Raw genomic sequence first — 21,592 nt, forward strand, 5'->3', positions numbered from 1 at the left:
CAGGACTCAACTGTATTCTCAAGAAAAAAAAGGTGGTGAAAGACTGTGGTGAGCGTTGTGAGCCAATACAACGCAGCATTTGAAAGAGAGCTACAAGAACACCTGTAGGTTGTATTATTTGCTAGTGGCAGCATTGAGCATAGGTTGGACTGGAGGATAGTGAGCTTCAGGAAGGAAGGCAAAGTGGGTGATGTCGCAGCTAAAGCTATATAGACTAATCTCCCCTAAAGCAAATAGGACCCCTTTTGGCAAGAGTTAGCCAGTGGGGCACCAACTGATAGAACATCAGAAATAGGAATATCAACATTGAAACAGTGCTGATAAGGCTTGATAAAGCCTAAGTGATGATGGTAAGAGATGTGAACTATCTTGGTAAGTTGTGGGTGGGCACTATTAGAATTTTCAGGGGGTTTGAGAGGAGAGGACAGTAATTGTTATGGGAATCTGGGACTTACCTAGCTGTTTGTCTGATGGATATGTCCATGTAAGAAGATAGAGGCAGGAGGCAAAAAAAAAATAGAGTATGTTCACAGATCAGCAGTATTTGTAACACAGCACCAAACAGGCAGTCCAGCTGTCCCATAATTCACATCCTTGGTGAAGTTCTCTTCGCCCTGAGGCTGAAGTCTGGGGAGAGACAGGCATGTTGATTACACTAGGAATTACAAAATCAATAGGGGAGCTAATAGAATAGATACCCATTTACTCGTTTTTGTGGGAGAGGGCAAAACCCCAGAATCATCCACTTCATATATGAACCCAAAGAAATTTAATAAGCCATTTAGAAAGGGCTTATTAACATTTTTCCATGACCTAGAAGAAAAATACTTAAAGATGTCAGATATTTTTTTAAGCTTGGTGCATCAGCAAGGTTCTGAAAGATGCTTCTAGCCTAAAAAAAGCACATGCAGATATTCAGACCTCCTGTGTTCCTGTGACTATGCTTTCTCAGTCTGTAGATAAACTGCGGGACTTGCACCTGCACTTTGGTCCCCAAATGACTGAATGTTGGGATAAGCTTATTTGTGTACTGTTTTCCCTTTTCTCTCTTGAAGCCCTTGTTTTCATTCAAAAGGAGCATAGCTGTGTGGGCAGGGGGAAGAGCCAGAAAGGTCTCGGTGGCTACTCCCATGTGGCTCTGTGATGGAGCATATTCATCCTGACAGCCTTAAGTTGCCATTTGGGATTTCTTGGCACTTGAGGGATTTCACTGGAAAACACAAAGGACTATAGATGGTAAGTGGAGCAAAGGTTTATATAGAGAGCTGCTTTGGCAGCCTGAGTCACTGCATGGGTCTCCTCTCACAGACAGTTGTGAGAAAGACACTTTATTAACTGACAAGCTCTGAGTGATCAGGTGTATGCAGTGTGTGGATGCTGATGAGCACCGGCTGTGCATGGTTGGAAAGAGAAGTAGGGCTGCACCATTTGGAAGGGTCCTCTGCAGAGTCTCTTGTTGCACAGGTGTATGTGGTTGCAGCCTGCATGAGGCAGATCTCTGTTACTGCTTAGCTCAGGGTGGTTTCTGAACCAGGAAATGGAGCTCATAAACAAGTTGCCTCCTGTCCAGCCATTTTCCCCCTTTTCTGTAATGTCCTTCTTTTAAAGTCTCCTTCCCTTCAGTAACTTGACTTGCGTGACACTTTTCTCCCTTCAGTGATACAAGCTACCATGTAACTAGTATTTGCCATTTGTATGTGACACACATTTCTCTCCTCCTCTAGTTTTATTGCCTTCAGACTGCAAATGTTTGGGGGCAGGTTTGATTTCCTGTGTGCTTATGTGGTACTTGGAACAGTGGAACCCAAATTTGGGCTGAAACTACCAGGATTTAGTCACCCGTATTCTTATTTATCATTTATAGAAGAGAAGCTCTACTGGTAAATGCTCTGGCAAAAGCACTGCTGCCGCCTCCATTGGTCCTAGTTCCTGCTGTGCCTCATTTACAAAGAGGATGTGTTGGAGGAAATTGTATTACACCCAACATGGGGTTAATTGCTCCTTATTATACCCTTATTCAACACCTCTTTGTTTTTTCTTCTGATTCCTTCTTCTATTAAGCACTAACAAAAATGTTGGGCAGTTCAGGTTATTTTTCTTTTATGAGCAGTAATAACCTTCTCTGGCTCCTTGTTACAGTGACTAGTGAGTTCAGTTTCATGTCACTTCAAGTATAGTTATGCACAGTATGTCACTCAACCTCTTCCCTTCAGCCACTTGTTCACGTCTGAGCAAGCTCTTAGGCTACTAAAGATCCTAAATTAAATTATTTGATCTGCGAGCCTACGGGTAATGCAGCCTAGTTTGTAAGGCTGCACAGAAAGAGAGGAAGCCTCTTCCATTGTAAGCTTACGTTCTGATTTCTTTCAGCCAGCTGGTGCTTGCAGATGTTTGTGCAAAGAAAATACCTCTTCTCTGCAGAGCCAAGAGGACCAGTGTGTATTTCCCAATTTTGGGTCATGTTCCCTTCAGAAAGTAGAGATGGGAGGAAAAGCAGCCCAGCTGAACAAAAGAAGTGAGAGATTTGAGGATGAGCTTCAGCTGTTTGACAAAACAGAGAAACCTGTTTTTAGTATTGGCTCTGGCCTATATGAAAAAAAGCACACAAGCTGGTGGGCTTCTTTGGTTCCAAAAACCAAAAAGTTGTGGGATCCTGTAGCTACCAAAGAAGCATGGGTAGAGCTAATTATTACCTAGAGAGTTGCTTCAGGTAAGGATCCTTACTATAACATGAACACAAACAAAAGTCAACAGTGGTGCAAAGACAACACAAGTGCTACTGCTAGGTGTGTTCTAGTCAGTTTTCTTTGTTCCTAAGAGTTACCTGGTCAGTGGGGTTTACACTGGCCAGGTAAATGTTGCCTAACTAAAAACTGGCTAGCAAATGGATAGTAGTGCCTTACATACACATGCAGTCTGTTTGGAGAAACTTAAATAGGAGCTCCTGTTTCTTTAGACAAGGGAGGATTAAGCAGTAAAGAGTGATGGGCCAGGCTCATTAACAGATATGTATAGCTGAGGTTGTATGCCAAGGCTAGCTAGGGCTAAATAGCTGCCAGCTGTGCTGCTCTGCAAGGATATGGACAAGGGAGAAAATGCTGAGTTAAGCAACTGTGAAGGTATTTTGGCCACTCTTGCAGTCTGTTAAGGACATGAGAAAAAAAACAGAAGGAGGTAGGCTCTGGTTTTCCTTGAGGCTGGAGTTTCTTGGCTGTGTTTGCTTATTTTCAGCTCTTTGGTTTGTGCTCTCAGGCAGGAATGTAGCCTGAGTGTCAAACTGGACTGAGAGCTGCAGGCAGGCAGAGGTGACTCCCCTCTTCTTGTTTTCCCAAGCATCTCTAGCTGGCTCAAGGCTCTTGGTATGACATACCATACAGTAGCATGAGGCTCAAACTCTTCATATAAATGGTGAGGACTGCTTACTCAGCAAGACTTGGCTTTAGCTCTCAAGAAAGCTTTCATTGTCTTGCTGTGAGTTCCTCAGGCCCCTAAAAAACTCCACATTGTTCAGCAGACCTTAAAGTAGGAAACAGACACAGTACAAGAAAGACAAAAACCCACTTTGGATACCATTAGAAGAAAAGATAAGCAAGAAGTATGGAGACAGGATTTCATGTGCAACCTCAGCTCTCTGTTCCATGCTGTCTTCCCAATATGCAGCCCACTTTCATTGTTTTCCTTTTTCTTTTTTTTCTGGGAGTCCTGGTTCAGGCTGTTTTACTACAAACTCAGTTCCCAGCCCTCTGAATGACAGAGCTTGAAACAGTGGCATAAACAAGATAGTAAGACCCTCAAAATGAGCCTGTACTGTAAATCTATTTTAAGCCATTTTGTGGGAGGAGGAGGATATTTGCTTATACTATGTAGAAGCTGCAGGATTCCCTTCCCCCATCTTGTAGCTGAAGAGGTGGGAAATGTATTTTGTTACCTGGAGTTGATGAGGGAAACCTATTTAGGATTTCTTGATTTAAAACTGCTGGACTTTTTGTGTTTTATCAGAAACATTTTATGATACTCAATGTTGTGTTTCATGTGTGTGTCTTCAATGCTTGTAGTTCTTAAAGGTGTCCTAGGTATAATGCACGTAAAATATATTCTGCGTACTGCACACATGACTGTTAGTATTTGCAGGATAGGAATCTAAGTCAGTAGACAAGTTAGAAACACGTAAGAGGAGAGATCTGCGTATCTGAGAAACCACACAGAAATGCAGACGTGAAAGTGAACTGTGTGGCAGATAAAAAGCAATCAGTATCCTTTGAACTTCTTGCTGACTTTTTATTGCTTGTCAGTCAATGTGTAACACAGCTATGAGACCCTTTCAATACATCTTTTGGAAGGAAGAGTAGGTTTAAAACTCAAATTCTGTTTCTGTCTCTGCATTTATTTTACCCTTTCCAGGCATGCAGGTGTGTGTTTCTTTGCTGTCTCTGCATGCTCGTATTGCAATCTTCCATTTCAGTCCTTGAGGCAGGGGTGGCAGCAGCAGCCTGGCTCTTGCTCAGGCTGTGGCAAGCACAGGAGGAGGTGTCTGGCAGATGATACACTTGTTCTACGCCTCTGTTTTGAAGTAGTCAATGGAATGGCTCTAGCCAACAGCCCTCCAGTTAGACCGTGTGAATTTGTGAAAATATCAATTTTAAGGGCCTGGCTGAAAACCATGGTTTAGTAGAAAAGTATTTCAGTGTGCTTGCTAAATTATTCCAGTGTAAAGAATTCTTGCAGTTCTAAGAATAACCTTTCTTTACATAGCTTAAAAAAACCCCTACTGTTCCTTTTTCACTTTTTTTCAAGCAGTTTCTCTTTGTAAACTATAGAATACAGCTTTCTTGGAGAAAGTGTTCCTATTTTTCTACTGAGTAGAAGGATCAGTGTTCTTTGTGGTGAAATCAAACTGTAAATATGTAACTACTAAAAGCTTAAAGTTTCTTTTTTGCATGAGAAAGCAAATTCAGGTGAGGAGTCCAAATTTCAAAGTTTTCTTTATGTACGTTTATTGTAAGTTCTAAAGTTTAGGATTGTGGAGAAGTAGGAGGATATGGACTAATAACAATTCAGAGGAGACTTCTGAGGTCTGAATTTGACTTTCATTGCCAATGTCCAAGTTCCTAAAGTTTTGCTTGTTTTTAAGTCATTTATTTACTTTGTCTGTAGCCAAATAATCATAAAATTGGGATAAAGGTTTGCCACAGATCTGTTACCAGAGTGGTTCCATCAGAGCCTGATTACAGTAATTTTTAAAATCAGATCCTGTAAGTGAAGTCTGAAGTGTGTTTTCACCAGGATATAAAGCAGCACTTTACTGAAGAGGAATTGATCTGACACTGTACACTAGGATACCAACTAGGAATAAATTCTCACTGTAAAAGCACAAGGAAGAGTGGGTGGAAGGTTGTACATCTTTTTAAAAAACCCTTTTTACAGTCATGTTAATCTTACAGTATGACTCACAGAATATACAGTATTTTAAACACAGGCTTTTGGGTGTGGGGAAAGTGCCCCTGAAAATGAGCTGTAATCAGTGAAAGGGTGCTGTGCTGCTGTGCTCCAGCAATTAGATGCTGTTAAGTGTTAATGCAATGCATTTCTTCTAGGTGAAGGTGTAATATGGAGAATTTTTGTACCCATTTATGTATTTTTGGTGGCAGGCCTGTGTCCTGCCAAAACAGCTGCAGTTGCTTAAACCCTGTGTAAGTGGTATCATTAGCTTAAAAGGAGCTTAGAATGATGTTGCTGTTTCCCATGTGGGTGTAAGGTCAGATCCATCTTGTCCATCCTGCATGAGACTTAAGTATGTGAGTCAGGCATGTTCTGCTGCGTTGCCTTCATCTCCAGCCTTCTGTGTGACTGAGGTGGAGGAGAGGCCACAGTGTTCTGGCGTAGCTGGGGTAGGTTTTGGGGCCCAGGGGACCTGTTGCTGGAAGGTGATTTTGTATCAGTAGCTTTGTACATGGCCCTTCCTTCATCCTGCAGTTGGGAGCCAACCTTGTTCCCTGCCATGTGATGCGGCTGGTGAAGCGTGGCATGTTGGACTGAAAGGAGGTAGAGAAGATCTTTATCTTTGTGCCCACAGGCTCTGATGGGCAAGCAAGCTATAGTGTGTGGGTGGCTCTGCAGCAATTGTCTATGGGCATACTCCTGTGCTTGGGGAAGCGGAGGAATGTGGGGTAACTTTGCTGTTCTTCTGGGTGTCTGTCTGTACAAAGAACATTGTACTACATTATATCATGATTTTTCTATATAGTCAAGTCATGACTAAACCCCTTGCTTCTGTATCATAACATTGTGCCCACTGCTGACAAGGCTCTGGGCAATCCTTCTTTTCCATAAGTGACCTGAAAGAAGTTACCCTGCACCCCCACCCTCTGGGTATCTTCTGGCCTCTGTGCCCCCCCATCTGTGGCATGTTGGACAGGCTCTTCAGCCTAGGGAAGGGCCACAGCTTCCTTGAACTCAGTGGAGCTCTGCTAGCATGTGAGTGGCGTACATGATCCATTATCGTTAGTGGTCCCAGGGGGTGATACGCATCCAGATGCTGTTACTGTAGGCAGGGGATAAGAAGCCACAGTTTTGTCCTTAATCTGTATCTTTGTAACGCTGTGGTGGGGGGAAAAGGTGAGGAAGCATCTTGCCTCCTTTCACTTCTGCTAGTATTTACTCATGGATGTGACAAGCTGTCATTTTCTACTTTGTGTGAAAAGTGACACTTAATTTCCCTTCCCCCCATTGCAACCTTGCCAATGTATTTGCTGCATGCAGATATAGATTTGTGTTTGTTTCCCTAGCAGATGTCACAGTGATTCAGTGCAAAATCTGCTTGGGGACATGATTATAATTGAACTGTTCTCCAGGAAGGGGAGGTGAATGTATTGGTATTTTCTGCTTCTGTACTAGAGCTTTGTTTTTCAGATCCTTGATTCAGAGTTTCAACTTTCCATTTTGCACAAGAAGGATACAATGTGTGCAACTGTTTTAAACACTTCAAAAATTCTGTAGGACCAATTATAAGTAATGAAAGGATCTGAGCCTAAAAAATAACTTAGATCTATGCCAATTTCTATGACAAGACTCTGAATGTACAGGCAGTGGCATACAGTGCAAACTTCTATTTCTCAGGTGTTTTAGGCAAGGCTGGGTGAGATGTATTGACATAACAATGTGAGTTCAAGATGTTTCTTGTGCGTTACCTAAAGGTGTTTAGGAACTGACTTTATATTCAGTACCATCATGAAGTGATGGTTGTTTGATGCAAGAAAGTGTCTGTGAGTAGAACATGAGTACTACTGTTATTTAAAGTAAGTTTTAATTAAATGCAGGCTTCTATTACTTAGAAATTTACTGATAATCCTTATCTCCTTTCTTTCACTTCTGCATCCATTTTACATGGAAACACCATTTTCTGAGGAAGTGGCTCAATAAGGTTTGGCATTCGTGTAACAACAACCCAGGGGCACTGCTTCCCCCTTCAGAATACAAGTTAATTATAGAGCTGCAGCAAAATAACACAGGAGCCAAATTTAAAAAGAATAAAAGGCAATTATTAGCAGCTTGCATTGCTCACATTGCTACGGCTGTGCTATTGTTTGATAGCTGTATCATTGATGTGTGCGGCTGTGATATGCAATCTCTAGTTTGTGTGCGTGCTTGATACCTGTATATTCTTTGAGGAGTTCCCAACTGCCTGCTATTTTCTGTCATTACAAGCAGGCACTTACATAGCAATGCATCTCCAGCTGGCTCTTGACCAAGCCTTCTCAAGGCCTGTGGAAATACCCTTCCTTTAATAAAGTTAATGTCAGTAGAGATTGCCACCTTCAACCATTTTGATATCCTTGGCACAAAGGAAATGCTGTTTACTCCCTCTGGAGGATTAGACAGCATTAAAGCTGCTCAGTCTGTGAAGATTAGCACACTGCTGGGTGGTTGTTTTTTCTCCCCTTCCACCCCTTGAAGGAGTTATTGCTCCAAAGGGTGCCCAGAATGGTAGAGCTGTACTGTAGACTGCCTGACATCTGCTTTGTTCCTTTTGCTCTCTCTGAAAGACGCCTGCAGCTGAAAATCAATTTAATCTCCTGCTGTTTGGAGAGGGTGTTCCTGTGCTTGCATCCCACTGCACATCCCCAGCACTGTGCAAGGGCAGTTGGGAGGACTGATCGCGCTGCTGCAGCTGTTGTGATACTGGGACTGCTTCCCAGTCCCGCTTGCTGGGACTGGGAAGCAGTGTGGACACTTTTGTCCCCATGTGTCGGGACTGCATTTGCGCTATTGAGAGTTTTCCCAATTTGCTTGGAAAATCTGAGAGGCAAGCCTTCTGGGTCCCCAGTGCTGAGCACGCTGCACCCTTTCTTGTGATGGAGACCAAGAAGGCAGATTCATCTCCTTTCTGGTAGGCTTGCTCTTGAGAGTATCTGTGTGTTAAATATGTTCTCAGAATGTTTTGCAATATGTGTATCCTTATCCAAACAAAGGCTGGATAATCCTCAGACACCTGTCAAACACAAAACCGTTCAACTACCTTCCATCTTATCTGCATTTTGGCTGGTGACTGCACTGATTTTCTGAGCCAGCCATTCAGTCCATTTGCTGCAAATGGTCCTGGCAACAAATCACCTGGGCATCTTTTCCTTTCCTAGACACACCTCTTTTTTACTGTTTCAGAGGCCTGAACGCCTCTTTTTTACAAAAAGCAATGTGAAAAGTTTAGTGAAATGAAGGTACGCTTCTAGATCAAATTTTGGACATGTAAAATCCCACTGTCTTACCCAGAACCTGCCCCAGGTATTCATCATGCCTACCGTTTCCAGGGGATTCAGATATTTTGCATCATGGGAGAGTTGCTTGTGTCTTGGCAGCTCATCGGAAGTGTGGGTGCAGGGGTGTATGAATGGCTTCTGGTGCTAACAGCTCGCTTGCAAAGAGTTACCCTGTGGGAGGATAGGAAGTGAAAAGATGGGAGGAAATTGGAAGAAAGGCCAAAGGAGCTAAAAGAGAGGCTCAGAAGTTACATTTTAGGTTAGAGGAACATAGTTTGCAGTGTGGAGTGATTTGTGTTCATCTGCATGTTAATGAAGGACAATCTGTCAGGCTCCCCACGGTCCTCTTGGGCAGGGTTTTCCGAAGGCCTGAAATGTGCTCCCTTATCTCTTCCTGCTGTTGTGGAGCTTGTTCCTGGGATAGGCATTACTGTTATAGCTGGGAAACAGCCTGCTTGCACATTTCAGCTGGAAAAGTGCTGTTCTGATATAGTCACTGGCTGAGAATAAAAGAATTTTCACTTTACCTCCTTGTGTCAACAGAACAAGGAAAACAAAACAATGAATGGCCTTTTGGGATGAAAGGGAGCAGGTTTTTTAATCCAGTTACCTGGCACATAGCATTCCTATGTGCCCCTCATTCCAGAGGTTTAGAGGGCATCTCAAAAGGAGGAAGGAAAAAAAAAAAAAGGAAAAAGCGGGTTTCCTGACTGTTAAGGCGGTTGCAGGGACTCCTAAGGTGAAATGCTTCACTTCTACCCCTATGACCTCTTATTGTGAAACTGCCCTCATACTGGAGAGAGTTCAGTGGAGAAGAATTTACAACATGATATGCTAGTCTTTCCTAGAGTTAAGCATGTTTTCTGTGGCAAAAGGGACTCATCTGGTCGGGGAAGGAACAGAGTTCTTCAGATGATACTATAAAAATTCTCTAGTCTCTGCAACATAACAAGCAAACAAGATCCTGAAGTGGGAGTTGAAATGATGTAGCTGCATCATTTGGACAAACACTGGTGCTGAACCATAGCTAATGTCAAGTGCTATGGAACAGTTTATATATGAAAAAAAGAAATCAGTTTTTGAAAGAATTTATTACTGTAGCAAGAATTACTTTTTTTAGTTATGTAACTTGTGCTATGGAAATTTAGTGAGGTTTTTTTAAGGACTGTGCAGTAAGACATGGATCCTAAGTAGGTAATTCTAGGTCAAAATGAGAAAAGCCTTTTGCTCAGCTAGAGCAGTAGAACAAGGATGAAGTGTGCCAAAAGGAGAGTCCAGAAGTGAGGTTAAACTAAAATTTAAAAAGTGACTGTTGCGATCTGCTTTTGGATTTTGCCATAAGATTCTTACGTGCCTTTTTGCAGTCATTTGGCCTCTCTATATCTTCATGGCTTTGCCTGAAATGTAGATACAACAATACTAATACAGGTCTTCTCTCAGTCTCTTACCCGGAGCTACTTCTGTTGGCATTCTCTGATACAGTGCTTGCTTTTACCATCCAGGAGAGACCATAGCTAGCCTGGCCTTGGGAGCAGATTTTTGCTGGTATATTTTAAGCCTACATCTGGAACTTGTCTGCACCTGCTAGTGAAAGAGAAAAACCTGAAGCAGTTTAGCTAATAGTGAGACCAGAAGCATGTGGTGCAGGTATCTCTAATCTTGTGGCTTTAAACATTTGGTCGTTACCTTCAGAGCTTTTCATTTTATGGAGATCTGAACCACTTGGTGTCATGAATCTCTGAAGATGCTTTTTGCCCTCTGCTGCTGCCTATCTATGCTGTACTTTCCAGATATAATGTCAGTTTGTAGAAGCTGTAACGATAGTCCCTAATCTTCAGAAGTCCCCAAAGCAGTGGGCAGTTTTCCTTTCGGATTTGTGTTTTTTCTTTTTTTCAGAAGTCATGCTGTGTCTTCTTGCTGCTGCCTCTGTTCCTCCCTAGGTCCCTCAGGCAGCCCCCAGCAGCCTCTGCTTTTTGCTTGCCTTGTCTGCGTGGCTGAGGGACCTGTGGGGAAGAACTGATGAAGGGTGGGATGGGTGAAGGTCAGCCTGAGGAATGGTGTTTAGTCTGGGCTGCAGTGCTGAGAGTGCACTACTGAGACTGTGTTTTGGTGGTGGAAAGTTGGGATGTGGGGAAGTGAATGAGAGATGGGGTGAAACAGAAACGCGAGGAAAATTTTCAGCTGGGGAAAACGGCAAATTCTGCTTCTAAGAGAGGGATTTCCAGGACCAGAAAGTTGGGGAAATTGGAAGAAGGTAAAAAGAGAAATGAAGGATAAAGACAAATTTAAGAAAGAGGGAAGTAATGGGTTAAATGATATTTGAAATGGTAGAAGGAAGGGGAAGGTATTAAGACTGTGGGAAAAAAAGAGGCTGAGCTTGAATGGTGAGGGTGAGTGGGGAGCAGAGGTGAGAGGGAGAGCCTGTTATCTGCATTGCAATCCAAAAGTATTCAGCTCTTGGAGGTTTGAGGTACTTGGTCAGATGCTGCTGGCAGCATGGTTGTCTGCAGTGAGGCTTCAAAACCTGCTCTGTGTGACCGACTTTGGACTGGGGCAGGTTTCACAGCCTTGGTGCTGCTCTGGGCTGCTGTGGGGCACCAAGGTGGAAATGCAGGGATGTGGCTCTGCAGCAGCATGCCCCTGCACGTTGTGGCATGGAGGAAGGCAGGAGGGGGAATGCAGATAATCATTACTTCTTATCCTGATATATAAAGTTGGGTGCTAAAACAGACTGTACTTCACTCCTACACACAATGTGCTCGATCACTTGATTTTTATGTAATGAGAAGCACTGAAGAGTATGATTCTGCCAGGCAGTGAGTGAAGGACATAAAATCTTGCTATTAATGGTAAGAGAGGGGGGGAAAGGGGCTTTGTACACAGGAATCATTGCAGTTTTACAAAGCTGAGATGGATTTTTAAAATTTGAATATTTTAAAGGCTTGTGGATTTCTATACATATCTGGGAGGAGACACTTCAAGCGTGAACACTTAGGATCTTGCAGGCGTCAAACTCAAATTTGTTAAACTGATAATTTTTTCTCTATTTAGGTATTTGATAAGCTCATATTTTCTAGCACAAGGTAAATTAGGCTATAACAGGCCTGGAAAGGTAACTAAAGAGGAGGGCAGAAAAAACATTCCTGTTTCTCCTGTCACTCGAGACCTCGTGCAAAGACCTTTCTTAATAGCTTGCTAATGGGGCTTGGCTGTGAAAGGGCCTGCCCCCATCTCTGGGCTTCCCAGCTGTTTTCCTCTTGGCTTCTAGTCTGCCTTCACAACTCTGAGGCAGGAGATCCCCTTTGGTTGCCAGCTCCTGTCTTTTGTTTCTCTAAATATAGATCAGGGTTCTACCTTTTCTCTGTACTTGACTGGTCATGATGGTGATGAAGTCCCAAATCTTCCTGTAGCTACCCAGTCTACTCAGCTCTCTGTTTGAAAGCCCATTTTGAACAGGTGTCTGTTTCCCTGATCCTCTGGGCCATCCTTGTACTTGAAACCTCTGTGCTGTTTCCCTCTGTTTAATCAATTAGCACCTGTAAGAAATGGGATTTGTGTAGGAATCCAAAGGGAAAGCTTCCCTGGATAGCTGATGCTTGAAGGAATGCTCTGAGATGCTCTGATGAAAGGTGTTCTGGAGATTCAAGGTGTTAGTTAATGTGTGCTCAGTAGCTTAAGATAGGATATGGGTGAATTTCCTGTCCGATAGCAAGATTACTAAGAAGTGAAGTCTGTGGTCAGAGACCTTTCAGTGGATACCAGGTTGCTTTTGCACAGAGCTGTGGTACAGCCTGCATGCATGAGGTAGCTTTGCTCTGCAGGAGATTCTCACGAAGCACCTCTCAGGAGCTTTGCCTGTGACTGGGAGGCATAAGGGAGACCCTTCCCCGGTGAGCTGGAAAATGGCTCTGTGCTTAGTGCATAGAGGAGCCATGCTGTGTGAGGAAAGGGTTGTGGAAACTGCCACCTTTGAGCAACGTGCATGGATCTCACTCAAGTACACTGGACACATGAATACCCTGCACCAGATCCACAGGAACTTCACTACCTGGAGTTTCTTGTTTGTCATTATATTTTCGTGGTTTTCATAGTGCTGCGTTGCAGGGACTCTGCCTTCATCTGTCAGTGTTGTGTCTGGTATCCTGAGCAGTGTAGGCTGGTGGCAAGAGACCAGTGAGGGGATTTTATCCTTTAAATCTACCAGTGAGAAACCTACTAATATAGTTAAGTAGTCACCAATATGGCATCAGTATGAACATTAAACAAACAAAAGACTGGAAAAATGAGATGTATTCTTGCATGTGGCTCATGTTATTTGGGAATTAGAGGTGGTTCTTTAAATAAATATTTTAAATGTGGTTTGCATAGATATCTAAGTATAAGGAATAAAAGATGAGGGTGGGTGGTTTTGTTCTGAATAGCAGTGATGTATCCACACCACTGCAGAAACATTACTGAGTTGTCAGGCTGGTTAGAAGAGAGTGGCACTTGCATCTCATTTTGGCTGTCACAGGGCAAGTGCAGACTAAACACCTTTGCATTTGATCCTGCTCCTGTTGAAACTGATGGGAGACTACTTATCAAGGAAAGAGAGCAGGGCTGGGAACCTCAGTGGATATATTCAGCTTAAAAGGTTGCAGTGTAGGGTTTTACCCTGTTCAAGTATAAAGCACCGTAAAAGGGATCTTCCTTATCTTTCAGTAGCAGATCTGAGGAAGAGTCTCATGTTACTCTTTTATTTTCTAAATCTGCAAAAGCAGCACACGCTGCATTTTGGCCAGATGAGCAGTGGGACTACTCTTCTGCTCTGCAGATGTAGTGTTGTTTACTGGTGGTTTCCAGTGGGAAATTCCACCCACCTTGCCAAAAGACAGCTTGGAGGAGGAGAAAATAAATCCTGGGATGATGGTGGTTCTTTCCCAGTGAAACAACAATAAGTAGGGAAATTCATCAAGCTGTTAGTCATGCATTTATATATATCTATATCTATATATTTCATAGTATACATGAGTGTGTATATATATAAAAAACTATATTGCACTCACGCTGTCTGTGTAAAGCGTCATCAATATCAGGCTTCAGAGTAATAAGAGAAGTAGCTCATGGAATATAAATGCATATCCAGGCAAAATTGGCCCAGCAGGTAATTTTGCTAATAATCCTTGTACCTAGTTGTTGTGAAAGATACTAAGATTAATGGGGCTAGAAAATAGATTGTACCTCTTTAAATAAGCTTGCTTTCTTTGTAGCCCTGTGAAGCCTAGACGGCAGTTTTAATCATCCTTAAATGGTGCTTGTTAAAAAGAAGTGAAATTAAAGGGTATTTTGGGATGTAGCTTTTTCTTGAATACATTCCTTGTAGGTGGGGAAATTCCAATTGTTTGTAATTGTAGATGCTCAGGCTCCATTAACGTGTCTTTGTGTGCATCATTTGTATGCAAGTTCACAAGGTGATAGCATCTTTCAAACTGGAGTAAAAAAGATAATTGATTTTTAGCACTTCCTAAAATGCAGAGCACAAACATACTGCAGCCGTTGTGGGTATGGAAGCATGAAAATTTGCTTGAGAAATAAGCCAAAGGAAGTTTTGATTCTGACCACTTTTTAAGCATTTAATACCCTGCATGTGCATCCAGGGAGTTAAAAGTCTTCCATAAATGCGGTGCATATCTCCAAAAAATGTATGTGCTTAGCCTCTTATCAAAGATTAAGATATGGAGGACCAGATCTTCCAATGTACTGTGACTGTGGGTGAGATCCTACTTCATGTTTAAAAATGTTTCTAACATGTGCAATATACTTCTGAAAACCAGCAAAGCATATGGGGTTTGAATGTTGACAGAGCAATGTCTTTGCTGCAGTTTGGAAGAGTGAGATGGTGGGTTTGTTTTTAAATGAGACAATTCCTAAGCTAAACTAATTTCTGGTGTAACATTGCAAAAGTCATTGTGGTAAACTGGTTTTCAGGATTAATTCAGTTAAGAAATTACATGAAGGATTTTATGCTTGTAAATATATTTTGGGGGCCATGTTTTATGTGCTTTTTTTTCTCCTTAGAATTGGACTCTCTGTACTTCTTCTGTGTTTGATGGTGAATTATTTAAAACCAAATTGCAACAGTGCTTCAATATTTGAGGCCAATTGGAAGTTAGCATCTAGCATGGTAATCAATGAAAGCAGAATTTTTCACAGAGGCAGTATTCTGTAAGCAAGGCTTTGTCTCTCAGGCTGTTTTCTCCACAAAGGTTTCCATGAACTGCAAATGTGTCTTTGGTAATCAAATGTGTGTTAATTAGTCCTGAACTCTGCTCAGTATGCTATCAGTGTTCAAAAAGAGGAGATACTTGCTTCTGAGGAAGGAAGTGCAACTTTGATTTGTATTTTAGGCCCTTGCCTCTAGTGCTTGGGCAGAAGCAAGCTTTGAGGGCAAGTATGAGCAGAAATTTTAATGTAGGATGAGATTTGGAAAAAACCCCAACCCATCCTTAAAATCCATTCAGGATCTACCATTATAAAATATATGTAAAATTACACTATTCATTCCCTTTGATTTCTTCCCCCCTAAATTAGCTACTGTTATTAGTATATTTCCCCAAGCAATTCTTCACTGATGCATACTTCTTCCCAGCTGATTTTATTTAAAATGCAACTTCTAGTTCCCCAGTGTCTATTCAGAGATGTAATACCTAATGTACAAACCATCCTCCAGAACGAGGGAGAGAATTCCTCTCTGTACTCTTCCCTTAAGGTACATATGTTTCCATCTGTCCCCAGCCAAATGCTGCCTGTACACTGAGGATTTCCATGGGACCAAAACCTGAGGTTACCTAGCAGCTTCCCCCCAAAGTAAGAGTGTAGCAGTGCTCTTGGTCAGAGCATCATCTTTGGTCAGGATTTTCCATGCTCCAGTATCTGCTGTTAATAAGGCTTGTACCCCAAATACCTGCTGTCATGTCACAACACAGAGGTGTTGCCTGGAGCAGTTAAATTGGTTGTTCAAGTAACTTGGATCATGGCTTTTCCTGCAACGGTACCTTCCTTGTGCTTTTTTGGTGAGCTGTATCATCTCCAGCATAGCTTTTGTCAAGCTGCAGCCTGGCCTGGCAGGTCTGGGCTAATTCTCTATTGTGCCCACTCTGGAATCCCATTAGTGAAAAAGCAAGCTGTTTCTTTCTGCCTGAACTTCTCTTTGCTTTGTTCAAATATTGAATGTGTAGGACCAGGATTTTGAAATATTGATACAGGAGAAAGCACAGACTGTCTCAGTCAAGCCTCATGCAGGCTTTACGCAGCCACCTTAGTGCATATGGGACCTGTGGGGGAAGCAAAAAGGTCAGTATGACTAGCTTTCTGGGAGTGGAGTGTGGCTGGGGAGGTGTCTGGCTTTTAACAGATGATGTAGGAGAGATTTTCTGGGATGAGATCACTCATGACTTGGCAAAAGTAATGCCCAAACGCCATTGTCCACAGTCGACTTATTGAACCGTATGGACTTAAGCAGAGCATAGAATCACAGAATGGTTTGGGTTGGAATGGACCTTAAATATCACCTAGTTCCAACCCCCTGCCATGGGCAGGGACACCTTCCACTAGACCAGGTTGCTCAAAGCCCCATCCAGCCTGGCCTGGAACACTTCCAGGCCGGGGGAACCACAGCTTCTCTGGGCAACTTGTTTCAGTGTCTTGCCACCCTCAGAGGAAAGAGTTTCTTCCCTGTATCTAATCTAAATCTACCCTCTTTCAGCCTCAAGCCATTACCCCTTGTCCTGTCACTGCATGGCATTGTAGGAAGTCCCTCTCCAGCTTTCTTGCAGGCCCCCTTTAGGTACTGGAGGGTTGCTATAAGGTCTCCCTGAACCCACCTTTTCTCCATGCTGAACAATCCCACCTCTGTCAGCTTGTCGTCATAGGAGAGGTGCTCCAGCCCTCTGATCATCCTTGTGGCCCTCCTCTGGACTTGCTCCAGCAGGTCCATATCCTTATGTTGGGGGCTCCAGAGGTGAATGCAGTAGTCCAGGTGGGGTCTCAGGAGAATGGAATAGAGGGGAAGAATCACCTCCTTCAACCCGCTGTCCATGCTTTTTTTGATGCAGCCTAGGATATGGTTGGCTTTCTGGGCAGCAAATGCTCATTGCCAGGTCATGTTGAGTTTCTTGTCTACCAGCACCCCCAAGTCTTTCTTCTCAGGGTTGCTCTCAGTTCATTTTCTGCCCAGCCTGTATTTATGCTCAGGATTGCCCCAACCCACTTTTAGGACCTTACACTTGACCTTGTTGAACTCCATGAGGTTTGCACAGGCTCACCTCAAGCCTGTCAAGGTCCCTCTGGATAGCAACCCTTCCCTCCAGTGTGTCAACTGCACCACACTGCTTGGTGTTGGCAAACTTGCTGAGTGTGCCCTCAAGCATGAAGCTTGCCTGTGTGCTGTGCAGGATTGTCCCTCGGATACTGCTGGGGCTCTGCCACCCTTTCCATGTGACTGGTTTCAGCCAAAACTATTTCATGGGGAAGAGAAGGAACTGAGCATGCAAATAATATTCTGGAGTCTTTTATTGATCTTCATGTGTACTGAATAGTCTCCCTTTCCCTTTTCTGTCAAATTTCTCCCTTAGGGCCTTTTTTCTGCTAATGCCTTAGTGATGTCTGCAGTGATGACAGACATGTGGCCTGTGCATTCTTCAGCATTTTTTTTAATAAACCTTTCAGATGTATTGGTTTGATGAAAAATGATCTCAACGGCCTTGGTGCTCTGTGTGTGATTTTAGAGCTGTGGGGAAAGGGGCCTGTATATTCATACCATCTCTTGCACAGTGCCAAGCTCTGCAGGCAGCTCTCCCAACATGCTAATTCCGCTGTATGACTGAAGGAGAGAAACAGCTTGCTCTGCCTTGGTAGTAGCAGGCTGATGAATTTGGCTGGAGGTTTTTTGAGCTGTGACAATCATGGGGACTGTCTTGGTGGCAATGGAGAAACAGAGTCCTCACACAAACATTATAAATGCCTTGGGGAGAGCATTTCTGCACCCCAAGTACTGAGTTGTGCTTTGCGTGACATTGCTGTGGGGCAGGTTGTGTAGGTTTTGGAGAAACGTGGCATAGTTACTGTAGCTGGTTTACATAGCCTTGTTTTCTAGAAATATAAGTGATAACAGCAGGATTGCCAGCATTAACTCTTCCATATACTGCTTGGTGGGTTTTGTGCTCTTTTAGGGTGATGAGAACTTTGGACATTTGACCACAACAGTCTTGGCACAAGCCACAAGTACACGGGATGAGAGATGCCAGGGCCCTAGGGACCTCTGGCTGTGTGTACATATTGAATTCCCTTAATGGAGAGCAGTAGAACACTTGGCTTTTGTGGATTTGTGTTCCCTGCGCACCCCCCCCCCCCCCCTTTACATGGTTTCTTTTACTGTGAGAAATGAAGATGTTGCAAACAACCCTTCTGTGTTTTTGCAACACCTCCTCTGTTCCTTGATTATTTTAGTTTGTTGGTGTCACTTTGCATGTTTATACTATTTTCAAATGTTTGTGCCACTCTTCCATCCACACCCCTCCTCCCCATCCCCACACCCCCCAGTTGCTTGACAGCTTTTCTTTTGCCTCCTTTTTTACCACAGGAATGTGAATTTTTATCTTCTTGTGCTTTGCTGAGATATTGTTCATCTTCAGACTCACAAAGGAAGTGTCTTCCCCACATCTGAATTTTTTTTTAATCTTTTGAGGAGGTTTCAAACAAAAATGGGGTTAAATCAAAAGTGATACTTTTAAGGTGGAGATATAGTCCTCATCTGTTTGAAATGACTTGTTACCCACCCAGAGGGAGCAAGGAAGTAGTTCAGTGTGGTTGGTGTGATTTGAGGAAGGGCCTTGGCTCAGCCAGTTGTCACTTCTTGCCTTGTTTTTCCGATGTGGGTAGCCTGGCCCATGTGCTTTGGTGGGACTGCTTTCTCTGTCTTGCGGAGGGAAAAGACAAAGAAAGCATCATGTTTTTTCATTTCACTGGTGTAGGAATGCGCTGTTTGTTTCTCTCTGGAGTTGTTGTGAGAAGGGAAGAAAAATAAATTGCTTAAAATTTTATTTATTCACTGCAGCCCACAGAAGGGGTTACAGCTGTGTTCGAGGCTAGCAAAATGAAGAGGTGCTGGAGCCCGCTCCTGGTGGTACACTGCTAGGCAGAAGGGTTGCCCACTCTTACCCTTTTAGCGTTCAGGTGCCAGTTTGGGCCCTGTCCCTGTGGTTAAGGAGACCCTAATCTGAAGTGCTCTGCTGGCCAGGGGCCATGCATATACATAGAATCCATGCTTCTTGCAAGAAGTTTCTTTTTACTGACAGCAGAAGGGTATGTCTTTAGTGTGTCTTTTTCTGCAGCATCCAGTACAATAGTAGCTTGCCTAGCTGCCACGCAACAGAAATCTGGGTTTCATTTGAATTTTCAAGGTTGTTAAAAGTGACTTCAGTATTTTTTATCTCCTCCTTTTCTCTCCCCTTTTTTTCTCCATAGACATGTCAGCCCCCAGCAGAGCCTGAAAAAGAGAATAGACCACAACAAGGCGGGGGGTGGGGGGGAAGAAAGAAAAAAGGCACGCAAGGTATGGTTAGCATTTCTCTGCACCTGAAACTACTCATTTTGGTTTCATGCACTGCAGTTGCGTGCATTTGGTCTGCCCGGCGGGGAGGATGGCGGGGTGAGCACCGAGCATGACAAAATACAAGCACTGACACACAAAAAAAAAAGGGGGGGGGGAAGAAGGGTTTAAAAAAAAGAAACCCCGCGGTTTTTCGCTCATTTCCTCCGTGCGGTGCGAATGCACAAAGAGACGGGGGCGCTGTGCGGAGGGAGGGGTTCCCCCCGGAGGCGGGGCCGGGGCGGCCGAGCTGCCCGAGCAGGAGCCGGAGCCGGCAGCGGCGGCGGAACGGGAGGTACCGGCAGCCGCCGCCATGGAGCCGGGGGGCAGGCGCGGCCGCGCCGCCGAGGAGGGCTCGCGCCCCGAGGAGGAGGAGGTGGACCCCCGCATCCAGGTGAGGGCCGCCGCGCCTTGCCTGCCTCTCCGGGAGGGCTTAATTTTAAAATGTATTTTAATGTGTATATAATTTATATAATAACTGTTACAATGATTGCCTTTTATGTTTTGTTATTTTTGGTTTTTAATGCATACGTACATACATATAGACATACACACATATATATATATATATATATATTTATGTATACGTTTGCCGGTGCCTAGCGGCGGTGCAGAGCAGCCCCGGGTGTCTCGGCGCCCGCCGGGTGTGGGGGGCAGCGGCCCCGGGGCGCCCCAGCCCTTTGTTACCCTGCGGCCCCGGGCAGCGCTCTGCGCCGGGCTCCGTTGGGCGTCCTTCCTTCTCCTACTGAAATACCCCTCCCTTTTTACTTTTGACCATGACAGCGTGACCTTGCTCGTGAAACAGGGCTGATACTCAGAAATTCGTAAATGGGGGAAAGCACAGATTATTTTTTAAAAATTATTCTTACTTGCTTAAAAATGGAGCTTTAGTGGAAAGGTGGTAAATTCTCTCTATGAATACTTTCTGAAATGGTTTTTATTCTTGCATGGTTTCTAAACAAAGCTTTTCTCCCAAAAATCATGTCTTGACCAATTGCCTGGTGCAAACTTCAGCACGCTGTGGCCCCTGAAATGAAATGTATTTTTAGGTCTCTGCAGATTTATGGCTCTTGCCTCCAGTGTTGCTGGGACTGTTTGTCATGAGTGAATATAAGCATGTGTGTACATTGCTGAGAGGATGGATTCTTGGCTTAGGGCCCTCCATGCTGTAATTCTTTTCTCCATCGTGAGCATTTCTTTTCCAGGGCCAAGCAGAGCAATTGCAAAATTCACAAAACATGGTTACATAGAGCAAGGCCCTTAGCCAAAAGCGAGCCTGTTACTGCCTTGATTTTGAGAAGCTGAGGTCTGTTAGTGCCTTTTGATAAATTTTGACTTTAGGTTCCTCAGCTTGCACAGCTGTCCATATATCCGATTTGCACTTTTTTGTAGAAACAGTGTTTTTCTTGAGTTTCCTGTTTGGTTGAAGAAATAGGCTGCTAGGTCTGCCTCTGTCATGTCTTAACCATACAGTAAAAGGCAATTAGGTAATTCATGTATGAGTGTCTGTTTCAGAAAACATGGGCAAATATGTATCTTCCAAATTCTAGGAGCTGGAAATGAAATCTGACCTCCAAGGATAAGAGAACTGAACCGTTGCAGTTAATTCCTTTCTGATTGTACCCAGAGTTGTTCTTGTAGTCTAGTGGGAAATTGCTCAAGCTACAATCAATTTACAGTGGTTGGTTTATACAGCTAAACATTTCAAGGTAGATCCTGTTACACTGGTTGAAAATGAAATGTTTGCTTTAGCAAACATTCCTGTTGAAATTGTAGGATCTCACATGAAGTAACATGTTGATCAAATGAAGGCTATTGGGAGTCCACTCCTGAGGGTTGCATTTTGTCATAAGAAAGTAATTAAGAATGAGCTTTGTTTTTACAGTAACTTCATTCATGCCAACACCACCTCTAGTAAATATTTATTCAAGGGCTTTAACACCTTTGTTTTTACTGTTAAGAGATCAAAGTGTTGGCGCTAAGGCAGACTGAATAAACATAATCGTATGTCCCATTGACTGCTTGTGTTATAAAATGGTTTGCCAAAATCCAGAGTAAAATGCCTCTTGTGCTGCAAAACATGTTTTTTATCAGTGCTGTTCTTTCATTGTATGTCTCCTGTGATAGTACTAACTTTATGTTAATAATTCTGAGGACTGTGTGTATCTCACTGGAAAGTAGCAGATACTGACTATATTGATTAACAAGACAG

General features: G+C 43.4%; 2 protein-coding genes across 5 annotated transcripts in view; both read left to right on the forward strand.

The window, feature by feature from the left end:
* Nucleotides 1-21,592, forward strand: part of METTL6 (methyltransferase 6, tRNA N3-cytidine) — a 53,319-nt gene that overhangs the window by 21,170 nt on the left and 10,557 nt on the right. The window lies entirely within an intron of this gene.
* SH3BP5 (SH3 domain binding protein 5) overlaps nucleotides 1-21,592 on the forward strand; it is a 75,638-nt gene that overhangs the window by 2,158 nt on the left and 51,888 nt on the right. Inside the window, exon 1 of one of the 3 annotated variants that reach the window (XM_056335799.1) lies at nucleotides 19,597-19,774. The exons of 1 other annotated variant lie outside the window; for it this stretch is intronic. In XM_056335799.1, the coding sequence (XP_056191774.1) occupies nucleotides 19,694-19,774 (81 nt within the window). In that variant the 5' untranslated portion in view covers nucleotides 19,597-19,693. Of the gene's footprint in view, nucleotides 1-19,596; nucleotides 19,775-21,592 lie in introns of those variants that run through there. One more of the 3 variants, XM_056335797.1, reaches the window with a different exon arrangement.

The sequence above is a fragment of the Falco biarmicus genome, chromosome 4 (genome assembly GCF_023638135.1).
Source record: "Falco biarmicus isolate bFalBia1 chromosome 4, bFalBia1.pri, whole genome shotgun sequence".
NCBI classification, from domain to species: Eukaryota; Metazoa; Chordata; class Aves; order Falconiformes; family Falconidae; genus Falco; species Falco biarmicus.